This window comes from Salmo trutta, chromosome 17, assembly GCF_901001165.1.
Source record: "Salmo trutta chromosome 17, fSalTru1.1, whole genome shotgun sequence".
In the NCBI taxonomy this organism is placed as follows: Eukaryota; Metazoa; Chordata; class Actinopteri; order Salmoniformes; family Salmonidae; genus Salmo; species Salmo trutta.
Window position 1 is genome coordinate 58,535,506 of NC_042973.1, and position 14,024 is coordinate 58,549,529.

The 14,024-nt window shown below is 41.0% G+C and overlaps 1 protein-coding gene across 1 annotated transcript; it reads left to right on the plus strand.

The window, feature by feature from the left end:
* The first annotated feature begins 11,443 nt into the window (after positions 1-11,443).
* LOC115152494 (zinc finger protein 583-like) lies at positions 11,444-12,551 on the plus strand. Its single transcript, XM_029697360.1, has one exon. The coding sequence runs from the start codon at positions 11,625-11,627 to the stop codon at positions 12,423-12,425; it is 801 nt and encodes a 266-aa protein (XP_029553220.1). The 5' UTR covers positions 11,444-11,624; the 3' UTR covers positions 12,426-12,551.
* Positions 12,552-14,024: the final 1,473 nt, after the last annotated feature.

The following is a 14,024-nucleotide window of genomic DNA, read 5'->3' on the forward strand; positions in this document are numbered from 1 at the left end:
GTGTTACACTTACCACGTTGGTGACCCACTTGAATCAAAATGCAACACTTCAATATGTAGCGATCTGTTTTCTACAAATTGTCCTCTAACCAGGGATGTACACATTATTCCCAGATTCCGTGTGTTTTTTGAGCTGATAGTTTTAATAGGATGTGCAACCTCATCTCCCTCCTGTCACACAAATGATTTTAGCGATGAGTGATGACAAATAAGTGTTGTGTTCCTTTGTTTAGTGAGCCCTAAATTTAAATGCATCACTCCAAAATGTAGCTGACTGTCTTCTGCATGTTGTCCTCTAATCAGTGAGGAAAAATATATCTACCATTTCCATGTGTTTTTTTAGTTGTGTTAGTTTCAACAGCACGTACAACCTGATTTCCCCCCTAATCGATATCAGTGATTTATTGCTACTTGTCAAAACAACAGCGTTTCTGGTGCTTGTACAGTTTATAAGCTGCTTGTTTAAAAAAAATGCAAGTAATATGATTATTGTGGCAGATGTTTATGTATATAGCACATTTTATGTTTAGGTTTTCAATTTATCCCAAACTGTTTCTGCATATTGGTTATTGATTTAGACACGTTAAAACTGTGTTTTGACATTGGGGATATGCCACCTAGCAAAATATAATTAAAAAGACGTTGAAAATAAGACTATGCAATCAAATATTTCATTTTTACAATTCATGTAACATTTAGTAATAATTATTTATGCAACCAACTGACACCATGTTTTATATTGGTGAAGGTGAAGCATTGTAGTTGATTATAATGTGAAATGGAAGTTGTTTTCTGTTGGTGGTGAGCAAACTTGTTCAATAAAAATATAGGATATATTTGTTGTCTTAAGGGGGAAGGTGTTACAGGCTTTGGTCTTTCCATTTATGTTTTGAGGTTATATCTGTTAGCTCGTTAGCGCGTCTAGCTCGTTAGCACGTCTAGCTCGTTAGCACGTCTAGCTCGTTAGCACGTCTAGCTCGTTAGCACGTCTAGCTCGTTAGCACGTCTAGCTCGTTAGCACGTCTAGCTCGTTAGCACGTCTAGCTCGTTAGCACGTCTAGCTCGTTAGCACGTCTAGCTCGTTAGCACGTCTAGCTCGTTAGCGTAGGACGCACTGATTGGTGTCACCTCGTTAGTCAGTATGTGTTACACCTGTGCTGGCTTGTCCATCTCGTTAGTGGGAAGGTGTTTCACCTGAGCTGGTCCAGGTTCTATTTAAGAGTGTCTGGCCCGGTGCTCCAGTTGTCTTGATACATGTGGAGAGTCAACACCGTTAGTTGCTCCACCTTTTTGGTTCGCTTCCTGTCTTTAAGTTTGGTGTGGGTTTTTCTTTTGTTTGCCTCTTGGGCAGATTTAGTGGGTCTCATGGTGGGTGTCTTTTAGGTCCCAGTTGTTGTTACTAGTCAACTTTCAGTGTCCCAAACTTATATTTTGGGTTGGATATTGCATCCAATTAACATTTGAATGAATGGCATTTCCATAGGGTGCTCATTAGTCTTTCAGTTTAGTCTTCTGTTTTTATCCTCTTATGTTTGTTGTGTACAAAATATTTCTGTTTATTTTCAATGTTTTTTAAAGTCTTTTTCCTGTGAAGCCATTTTGTTGCATCCATGTATGAAATGTGCTGTATGAATCAAGCTTGATTTTATTTGAACATATAATAAAACAAATGAACCCAATGACTGACCAATCAACAGACTCTTGGTCCCTCTTAGTATGAAAAACAGTATCAATCCCACTTTTCCAGCCTGCTGAAGGCGTGGTGGAGTGGTAAACACTCTCAAAATAATGGAATATGGAGCATCTATGGCCTCAGTTACACCTGGCACTTAAATGTGACTAATGTCATCCGATCACTCCAAGCTGCATTAGGTTCAGATCTACCAGGATGGGCCTTTGACATCGTCTGGATGCAGCCAGGCCACCAAACATGCATAAGCAATGTAAAGAGATGGGGTGAATGACTGGGGAAAAGTACATTTTACACAAATGACCTTCATAATATCAAAGAACAAATGTGTGTGTCTGAGGGGAAATGAACTTTCATACAGCCAAAAGGGGTGAGAAATTACACCAATATCAGTGGACAATTTGCATTGATGTAAATAAACATGGATTATGGAACATATTCCCTTTTGCTGACGTGATGAACCGCTAAGGGAACATAAATATTTACCATCTAAACCATGTGTGACCTCTCACCTCTGGCTGTAGAAGTGTTCTTCCTAACCAGTCCCTCAACAGCTCTCTGACTGAGCGCCACCCTCACTGGGTCTTCAGTGGAGAGGAAGGCTGAGGAGGGATGGAAGGATGAATGGATCAGTCAGTCAATAAAGTGTAGAGCTGCTGTCTATGCTGTCTGACAAAATCACTATTTTAGTAGTTAATTAAAGTAAATAAGGCTTTATGACTGCTGAATACCAACTATCAATCACTTAGATCATTTATTTTCAGGTAGAGATACATCCTTGGGACGACCCTAGCCCATTAAAGTTGACATTTAAAATGGTTAAGGTTAGGGTTAAGGTCAGGGTTTAGGGTAGGGATGTCCCAAGGATCCCAGATAGCATTGACCATTGTGCATTCTTCTGTCTCTTTTACATAGCAGGTGATGAGTTCTGACTTCTGAACTTGAAAATATGAAATATCCTTATTATGTGAAATTGAATGAAACAATAATGTATGTTGATGCTAATATGATGTACAATATTCCATGATGTTTCTATATCATAACAATACAGTAATATATTTAATATGATGTACAATATTCCATGATGTTTCTATATGATAACAATACAGTAATATATTTAATATGATGTACAATATTCCATGATGTTTCTATATGATAACAATACAGTAATATATTTAATATGCCATAAACTACAGTTTCACTAATTCATTTGAATTAACTTAATCATTATGACACAGCCCTCACTATTGTCATTGGTTACACTAATTGCACTGTTTGTCTACATAACCTGGTTCAAGTATTCATGACATCACCCTGAAGAAGGCACAGTGATGCCGAAACGTTGGTAAATACCCATTATCATTATGACACACCCCTCACTACCCATTATCATTATGACACACCCCTCACTACCCATTATCATTATGACACACCCCTCACTACCCATTATCATTATGACACACCCCTCACTACCCATTATCATTATGACACACCCCTCACTACCCATTATCATTATGACACACCCCTCACTACCCATTATCATTATGACACACCCCTCACTACCCAATATCATTATGACACACCCCTCACTACCCATTATCATTATGACACACCCCTCACTACCCATTATCATTATGACACACCCCTCACTACCCATTCAATTGCTGGGAGTTTAAACATGGAGTGTGCGACTTTTTTTATTTTGATAGTTTTTTTGCCGTTAGTCAGCACCTCCACACAAACAATTTTTCTGGGTGTGAGCCAGCTCATGTTTTTTAAGGGTAAGTAACAACACATCCGCCACGCTGATCCTCAACACAGGGGCCCCTCAGGGGTGCGTGCTCAGCCCCCTCCTGTACTCCCTGTTCACTCATGACTGCACGACCAGGCACGACTCCAACACCATCATTAAGTTTGCCAATGCCACAACAGTTGTAGACCAGATTACCAACAATGACTAGACAGCCTATAAAGAGGAGGTCAGAGACCTGGCCGTGTGGTGCAAGGAAAACAACCTCTTCCTCAAAGTGATCAAGACAAAGGAGATGATTGTGGACTACAGGAAAAGGAAGACTGAGCACGCCCCCATTCTCATCAACGGGGCTGTAGTGGAGCAGGTTGAGAGCTTCAACTTCCCTGGTGTCCACATCACTAACAAACTATTGTTGTGTCTTTGGCATCATTAAAACTGAAGACATATTTATCAAATAACTCTGTAATTATTATTACGCGATTAACCTGATTAATCATGTAACTGTAATTAACTAGGAAGTCGGGGCACCAAGGAAAATATTCAGATTACAAAGTTATAATTTTCCTAATATAACTTTCAGATATTTTAATATCTGATCAATTAGTCTTCTGATTAATGACGTATTCTTTACCTCGCATCAGTCTCATTCCAAACGTCGTAAATTGTTGGTTATCTGCACGAACCCAGTCTTCACTATGAGTCATCCATACATCAATTGTCTTAAAATCATTTATTTACTAACTAAGTAATTCACAGAAATGCATAACAAACAAACAATGGTTACAAAGAAATGATAGGGGAATGTGCCCTAGTGGGCTAAACCGGCATGGCGGCTTCTTAGACAAAAGAGGAGTGGGGGTCAGCTGAGAAGACACTACAGAGTTGATAATTATAACAATTGAAATGCTAATCCTTTGCACATGAACGCTCACTCATTCGGGAGTAATTGCACTCAATATATATATTTACGCTCAGTGTGTTATCGGGATCTCTGTTGAAAAGTTAGTTTCTGTTGGAGAGTTTGTCCGCCCTCTCTCGCTCTCTGTCGTGGTTAGAATGGATAGTTCAGAGTAACATTCATTCATGTCATTATAGAATAGCTGTTTCGGCGGTTGTCGGTCTTCGGGTTCAATGATACCGAATTCCTAGCTGCAGACTAGTAATTAATATCAAAGACTTGTTCTTATTCTGTCGGTATCATTAGTCTAAGAGTTTAACCACGTGGTATGGTTAAAAGTTCATCAAGAGAAATGCATGGTCAAACCTTGGCCCTCTCGTTATCGAGGTAAGCTGGTCTCCAACCTTTAGCCATCTCGTAATTGACGTAAGCTCGGTCTGGTGATAGAAAACCTAGGTGGGGGTTTTATTCAGAAGAGCAGGAAAAGGCTGTCTCATGACACCGGGTCCTGTCTGTGTTCATGGGTGGTCCTTTGATTTAGTTAAACTCCAAAGGGAATTGGAGTTCTCTTCATTAAACAGTCCAAAATCACATTACACAATTTCACAAATAGCTTCATCCTTATTCATTCATTTTATACAACCATTAGATGTAAGTCTCATACCTGAGACTCTTCTATAAACATGATTATGGTAATGTTGCAGTATTGTCTCTCATGAGTTTCACAAAATTGTACCAAACGGACCAGTTCGTAGCTGGATTCTTCACCGATCTTTTATACCTTCTCCAGAACATAAATGTCGTTCGGTTCTCCAGTTCTGTGAGGTGGAAGAACTCCTTTGTTCTCTATGAAACCCACTCTGTCTCTATACTGTGGCCATGAGGAGAGAATCTCCGCTCTTACAGAGCCTGGTGTCAGAAGTATAGAGGTCGGGGGATGGTGCATAGAAAAGGCCTGGTGCAGGGGGAGGGGGGTCAACTGTGCTCGCTTTACCCAAAGGGGGCAACGTCATGACACTATCATGGTCCAAGCACACCAAGACAATCGTGAAGAGGGCATGACAAAACCTATTCCCCCTCAGGAGACTGAAAAGATTTAGCATGGGTCCTCAGATCCTCAAAAGGTTCTACAGCTGCACCATCGAGAGCATCCTGACTGGTTCAATCCCTGCCTGGTATTGCAACTGCTCTTACTCCATGCACATGGCACTACAGGGGTAATGCGTACAGCCCAGTACATCACTGGAGCCAAGCTTCCTGCCATCCAGGACCTCTATACTAGGCGTTGTCAGCGGAAGCCCCCCCCCCCACACACACACTCTGTTATCATCTATGCATAGTCACTTTAATAACTCTACCTACATGTACATATTACCTCAATTACCTCGACTAACCAGTGCCCCCGCACATTGACTCTGTACCGGTACCCCCTGTATATAGTCTAGCTATTGTTATTTAACTTCTGCACTTTAATTACTTGTTCCTTTTATTTCTTATTCTTATTTGTACTTTTTAAAACTGCATTGTTGTTTAGGGGCTTGTAAGTAAGCATTTCACTGTAAGATAAAATTCAATTTGATTTGATAGACTCATAGTACAGAATGAATGACTGACTGCCCAGTTCAACATCAGTTCACCGTCTCACCTCATACTGTATTGGAGCAGCAGCGGCTGACTGCCCGGTTCAACATCAGTTCACCGTCTCACCTCATACTGTATTGGAGCAGCAGCGGCTGACTGCCCGGTTCAACATCAGTTCACCGTCTCACCTCATACTGTATTGGAGCAGCAGCGGCTGACTGCCCGGTTCAACATCAGTTCACCGTCTCACCTCATACTGTATTGGAGCAGCAGCAGCTGACTGCCCGGTTCAACATCAGTTCACCGTCTCATCTCATACTGTATTGGAGCAGCAGCAGCTGACTGCTCGGTTCAACATCAGTTCACCATCTCACCTCATACTGTATTAGAGCAGCAGCAGCTGACTGCCCAGTTCAACGTCAGTTCACCGTCTCACCTCATACTGTATTGGAGCAGCAGCAGCTGACTGCCCAGTTCAACATCAGTTCACCGTCTCACCTCATACTGTATTGGAGCAGCAGCAGCTGACTTGATCGTAATCATCATGTTTGAATCTGAGAGTAAATAGAGCCGACTACACTCTAAAAATGAAGGGTTCAACTGGAGTTGTTCTCAGATCCCCTAAGAACCGTAGGGTTCTTGGTCAATGAAAAACAGCCCCAAAAGGTTCTTCTTCAAAGAACTTGTTAGAAGGTGGGTTTCACTCTAACTTTATGGAAAAAGGTTTATTCAATAAATTTAGCAACTCCTCTCATATTGGGAAGACCCCCCCCCCCCAAATTTTCAGGACAGGGCAGTTTTTTTTCCAAATGTGGTGGTTAATTTCTTTAATATCAATTGAGGAGACAAACTTATCACACAAGTCAGACTTATTCTTAAACTAAATCTTTATTCACTTATAAGGGAGCAGGTCAATACAACGTACACATATAAAGTTAATCAATTAACCCTGATATTCTAAAAGCAGGGCAACAATGTCAATATAATTGTACCCACAAATTGTCAGTTGGCTGCATACATCACAATAAATCACTGATATATCAATTAGTGGGGAAATCAGGTTATGTGCAGTTGAAAATAACACAACTTTTTAAAAAATCATGGAAATGGGAGATATAATTTAACTCAATGATTAGAAGACAACCTGCAGAAGACAGTCAGTTACATTTTAGAGATGCATTTAAATTGACATTCTACATTGTGACATTCATTCATTGATATCATGAAACAACTCCATGTATTTTCTGATGTTTAATCAGAGATCTTTTATCAGAGTATCTCTTGTCACATTGATCACAACTATGACGTTTCTCTCCTGTGTGTACTCGCCAGTGAACTATCAGGCCGTTTGGCTGAGAAAAACTCTTTCCACATTGATTACAGCTATAAGGTTTCTCTCCTGTGTGTGTTCTCTGGTGTGTAGTCAGAGTGCTAGATGAAACAAAACTCTTCCCACATTGATCACAGCTATGAGGTTTCTCTCCTGTGTGTGTTCTCTGGTGTACTATCAAGCTGCTTGACTGAGTAAAACTCCTCCCACATTGAGCACATCTATAAGGATTCTCTCCCGTGTGTGTTCTCTGGTGTAATCTTAACTGTCCTGAAAAAACAAAACTCTGTCCACAGTCAGAGCAGCTATAAGGTTTCTCTCCTGTATGTATTCTCTCATGTTTTTTAAGGTCTGTTGACTGAGTGAATCTTTTCCCACATTCAGCACAGCTATAAGGTTTCTCTCCCGTGTGTGTTCTCTGGTGCGATTTTAACTGTCCTGAAAAAACAAAACTCTTTCCACAGTCAGAGCAGCTATAAGGTTTCTCTCCTGTATGTATTCTCTCATGTTTTTTAAGGTCTGTTGACTGAGTGCATCTCTTCCCACATTGAGCACAGCTATAAGGTTTCTCTCCCGTGTGTGTTCTCTGGTGTGATTTTAAATGTTCTGAAGAAACAAAACTCTTCCCACAGTCAGAGCAGCGGTGAGTTTTCTTCCTTGTGGGTCTCTGCTGGTGTTTCTTGAGGTGTTTTGATCTGGAGAGACTTTTCTTTGCCACATCAGCATCATGAGCTTGTTGAAGCTCCCCAGAGGATACTCGATAGTCACTTCTCTCTCCTGTGTGAACAAAAAAGACAGACAGATGGTTAAAGGCCCACAACAGCAGAAATCCACTATAAAAGGTGATGCCAACAGCATAGCCATGATGTTGTACAACAATTGACATCTGTAATGAATGTTACAATTATATTACGACAGTCAAGTGAGCAACAATATTTTGTCTTGTTTTCACATCATTAGTAACATCGATGATTGTAGGCTAGAAATACGTTTTCACAGTTACTGAACCCCTAAGCAGTGTGCCGGGCAACTTTTGGTCACCAATATAGGCCCCTTCCTGTGTTTGCTAAAATTGCCGCACAAGGGCGATGCACACACAATTTAGTTGCAGAAACTCCTCCATGCTAATGAGAAAATCACTAGTTATGGATGTAGTATACAGTGGCTTGCAAAAGTATTCACCCCCTTGGCATTTTTCCAATTTTGTTGCCTTACAACCTGGAATTAAAATAGATTTTTGGGGGGTTTGTATAATTTGATTTACAGAACATGCCTACCACTTTGAAGATGCAAAATATTTTTTATTGTGAAACAAACAATAAGACAAAAAAAACAGAAAACTTGAGCGTGCATCACTATTCACCCCCCCAAAGTCAATACTTTGTAGAGCCACCTTTTGCAGCAATTACAGCTGCAAGTCTCTTGGGGTATGTCTCTATAAACTTGGCACATCTAGCCACTGGGATTTTTGCCCATTCAAAACTGCTCCAGCTCCTTCAAGTTTGATGGGTTCAGCTGGTGTACATTAATCTTTAAGTCATAACACAGATTCTCAATTAGATTGAGGTCTGGGCTTTGACCAGGCAATTCCAAGACATTTAAATGTTTCCCCTTAAATCGGGTACGTTTTTTATCCGGCCGTGAAAATACTGCCCCCTAGTCATAACAGGTTAAACCACACGAGTGTTGCTTTAGCAGTATGCTTAGGGTCATTGTCCTGCTGGAAGGTGAACCTTCGTCCCAGTCTCAAATCTCTGGAAGACTGAAACAGGTTTCCCTCAAGAATTTCCCTGTATTTAGCGCCACCCATCATACCTTCAATTCTGACCAGTTTCCCAGTCCCTGCAGATGAAAAACATCCCTACAGCATGATGCTGCCACCACCATGCTTCACTGTGGGGATGGTGTTCTCGGGGTGATGAGAGGTGTTGGGTTTGCGCCAGACATAGCATTTTCCTTGATGGACAAAAAGCTACATTTTCATTTCATCTGACCAGAGTACCTTCTTCCATATATTTGGGTAGTCTCCCAAATGCCTTTTGGCAAACACCAAACGTGTTTTTTCTTTAACCTATTTGGGATAGGGGGCAGTATTTTCACAGCAGGATAAAACACGTACCCGATTTAATCTGGTTACTACTCCTGCCCAGAAACTAGAATATGCGTATAATTAGTAGATTTGGATAGAAAACACTCTAAAGTTTCTAAAACTGTTTGAATGGTGTCTGTGAGTATAACAGAACTCATATGGCAGGCCAAAACCTGAGAAGATTCCATACAGGAAGTGCCCTGTCTGACAATTTATTGTCCTTCTGTAGAATCTCTATCGAAAATACAGCATCTGTGCTGTAACGTGACATTTTCTAAGGCTTCCATTGGCTCTCAGAAGGCGCCAGAAAGTGTAATGGGGTGTCTGCAGTCTCTGGGCGAAGAACAGCAGGAGTATTTGTTAGTGGTCAGCATGGGGACAGTGACACTGGAGATGCACGGTCACGAGACTACTCCATTTTTTTCTTTCAGCCTTTGAATGAATACAACGTTGCCCGGTTGGAATATTATCGCTATTTTATGAGAAAAATAGCATAAAAATTGATTTTAAACAGTGTTTGACATGCTTCGAAGTACGGTAATGGAACATTTTGAATTTTTTTGTCACGAAATGGAACGTCTGTCCTCAACAGGTTAACCTGTTGGGGCTAGGGGGCAGTATTGACAATTTAAAAACTGTTTTAAGAAGGTTATACCAAGGATAATTTTGCTATTTGATTTTGAACTTTAAGACCCATAGAAGTATCAATAAAGAAATATTCAAAAGTTATTTTATGTAAAACAATATTTGGCCATACTGCTATAACCCATACTAACGCATTGCATAACATTCACAACATGGAACAACAGTCCCCCAAAACATCCAAAGGAAGTTTGTTCTGAAGTGTCTGTCCTATATCTGAGAGATACATGTCTTTAACCCCTTTTTTTGCCACTTAAGTCTTTCCACATTGTGTTACGTTACAGCCTTATTCTACAATGGATTAAATAAATAAGAATCCTCATCAGTCTACAAACAATACCCCAAAATGACATCACAATACCCCATAATGGCATCACAATACCCCATAATGACAAAGAGAAAATAGGTTTGGAGAAAAAATGTCACATTTATTAAAAATAAGAAACATAAATACCTTATTTAAATAAGTATTCAGACCCTTTGCTATGAGACTCGAAATTGAGCTCAGGTGTGCATACTGTTTCCATTGATCATCGTTGAGATGTTTCTACAGCTTGATTGGACGTGATTTGGAAAGACACACACCTGTCTGGCTGCCACAGCATTCTGAAGCGATACGCCATCCCATCTGGTTTGCGCTTAGTGGGACGATCATTTGTTTTTCAACAGGTCAATGACCCAACACACCTCCAGGTTGTGTAAGGGCTATTTGAGCAAGAAGGAGAGTGATGGAGTGCTGCATCAGATGACCTGGCCTCCACAATCACCCGACCTCAACCCAATTGAGATGGTTTGGGATGAGTTGGACCGCAGCGTGAAGGAAAAGCAGCCAACAAGTGCTCAGCATATGTGGGAACTCCTTCAAGACTATTGAAGAAGCATTCCAGGTGAAGCTGGTTGAGAGAATGCCAAGAGTGTGCAAAGGTGTCATCAAGGCAAAGGGTGGCTACTTTGAAAAATCAAATATATATTTTGAACTGTTTATCACTTTTTTGGTTACTACATGATTCCATATGTGTTATTTCATAGTTTGATGTCTTCACTATTATTCTACAATGTAGAAAATGGTAAAACAAATAATTATAACCCTTGAATGAGTAGGTGTGTCCAAACTTTTGACTGGTACTGTATATACACTTACAACTGTATATCTCATGAATGTTTTTACATTCAGTTACATGAAGTCACTTTCTTACCACTTCTTCCATAGTCCAACATGTAAGGAAAGCTTTTTTTAACTCAAAAGGGATGCTGCCAAAAATGTATTGAATTCAAATGGTTTTACCCAGCCTACAAAGCACTACAGCCACTCTGTGATGACCAGTTCTGCTCTTTTATTGAGGGATCTAGTCTGGATTAAACCTCATAGGAAGACAGTTTTATCTTGTGGAGATTTCATTCAGGTCTCTGTTTAACGGGATTCTCTGTTTGTCTTTGGCAGGAGAGAAACCAGACTCTCACTCTGACAGCGGGAAGAGTCCTTCAGGGGAACCAGACCCAGAGACGCCCAAACCAGCGAGACAACACCACTGCTCCCACTGTGAAAAGAGTTTTTGCTGGTTAAGGAACCTAAAACTGCATGAGAAGACACACACAGGAAAAAAGCCTTTCCAATGTTCCCAGTGTGGAAAGAGTTTTACCATGTTAGCTAACCTGAAAAGGCATGAGAGAATACACACAGGAGAAAAGCCTTATCACTGTTCCCACTGTGGAATGAGTTTTACTCAGACAGGGCACCTAAAATCTCATGAGAGGATACACACAGGAGAAAAGCCTTTCCAATGTTCCCAGTGTGGAAAGAGTTTTACTAAGATAGGGCAATTAAAAGAGCATGAGAGAATACACAAAGGAGAAAAGCCATTCCAATGTTTCCATTGTGGAAAGAGTTTTACTCTAATAGGAAACCTAAAAAAGCATGCGAAACTGCACACCGGAGAAAAGCCTTTCCAATGTTCCCAGTGTGAAAAGAGTTTTGCCGTGTTAGCTAACCTGAAAAGGCATGAGAGAATACACACAGGAGAAAGGCCTTACCACTGTTCCCACTGTGAAAAGAGGTTTATTCAGTTAGGGGACCTAAAAGCTCATGAGAGAATACACACAGGAGAAAAGCCTTTTCAATGTTCCCACTGTGAAAAGAGTTTTATTCATTTAGGGTACCTAAAAGCTCATGAGAGGACACACACAGGAGAAAAGTCTTTCCAATGTTCCCATTGTGAAAAGACTTTTAGCGTTTTAGCTAACCTGAAAAGGCATGAGAGAATACACACTGGAGAAAAGCCTTATCACTGTTCCCACTGTGGAATGAGTTTTACTCAGACAGGGCACCTAAAAGCTCACGAGAGGATGCACACAGGAGAAAAGCCTTTCCATTGTTCCCAGTGTGGAAAGAGTTTTACTAAGAAAGGTCAGTTAAAAGAGCATGAGAGAATACACACAGGATAAAAGCCTTTCCAATGCTCCCAGTGTGGAAAGCGTTTTACCTGGTTAAGCAGCCTGAAGGAGCATAAGAAGACACACATCAAAAAAGCCCTACCACATCTCTCTCTGTGTGGAAGGACATTTTCCCAGTCACAGAACCTGAAATCACATGAGAGAATAAAGGCGCTGTGTTCTGACTTATATTTTTGACTGAGAATTTGTGTTTTTGTTTATGCCACATGAAATAATATTGTTTATGATTATACCTGTCTATATAAGGTCCCACAGTTGACAATGCACGTCAGAGCAAACACCAAGCAATGAGGTCGAAGAAATTGTCCATAGAGCTCCGAGACAGGATTGTGTCAAGGCACAGATCTGGGGAATGGTCCCAAAAAATGTCTGTAGCATTGGAGGTCCCCAAGAACACAGTGGTCACCATGATTCTTTGATGGAAGAAGTTTTGGAACCACCAAGACTCTTCCCAGAGCTGGCCACCCAGCCAAACCGAGCAATTGGGAGAGAAGGTCATTGGTCAGGGAGGTGACCAAGAACCCAATGGTCACTCTGACAGAGCTACAGAGTTCCTCTGTGGGGATGGGAGAACCTTCCAGAAGGACAACCATCTCTGTAGCACTCCACCAATCAGGCCTTTATGGTAGAGTGACCAGACGGAAGGCACTCCTCAGTAAAAGGCACATGACAGCCTGCTTGGAGTTTGCCAAAAAGGCACCTAAAGGATTCTCAGACCATGATAAACAAGATTCTCTGGTCTGATGAAACCAAGATTGAAGTCTTTGGCCTGAATGCCAAGCATCACATCTTGCGTAAACCTGGCACAGCATCAGGCTGTGAGGATGTTTTTCAGCGGCAGGAACTGGAATACTAGTCAGGATCGAGGGAAAGATGGACAGAGCAAAGTACAGAGAGCTCTTTGATGAAAACCTGCTCCAGAGCACTCAGGGCCTCAGACTGTGGCGAAGGTTCACCTTCCAACAGGACAATGACCCTAAGCACACAGCCAAGACAGTGTAGGAGTGGCTTTGGGACAAGTCACTGAATAACCTTGAGTGAACCAGCCCGGACTTGAACCCAATCTAACATCTCTGGTGAGACCTGAAAATAGCTGTGTAGCAAAGCTCCCCATCCAATCTGACAGAGTTTGAGAGAAGAATGGTAGAAACTTGTAACGTCATCCCCATGAAGACTGGAGGCTGTCATCGCTGCCAAAGGTGTTTCAACAAAGTACGTAGTAAACGGTCTGAATACTTATGCAGATTTTTCAGTTTATTATTTTAATAAATGAGCAAAGAAATATATATAATGTATTTCCTTTGTCATTATGGGGTATTGTGAGGTCATTATGGGGTATTGTGTGTCAATTCAGTATTTAAAAAAAATATTTTAGAATAAGTAACGTAACAAAATGTGGAAAAAGTGACGGGGTCTGAGTACTTTCCGAATGCACTGTATTGTTACACCATGTAGGAGCAGTATAGACCTAGTCTGTTCATACATGATGTATTGTTACACCATGTAGGAGCAGTATAGACCTAGTCTGTTCATTATATACATCTATATGATGTATTGTTACACCTCCAGGTTGTGGGGGGGCCAGTACAA

Excerpts from the sequence above, each read along its gene's own strand:
- LOC115152494 (XM_029697360.1), top strand. The coding sequence starts at position 11,625 with ATGTTAGCTAACCTGAAAAGGCATGAGAGAATACACACAGGAGAAAAG.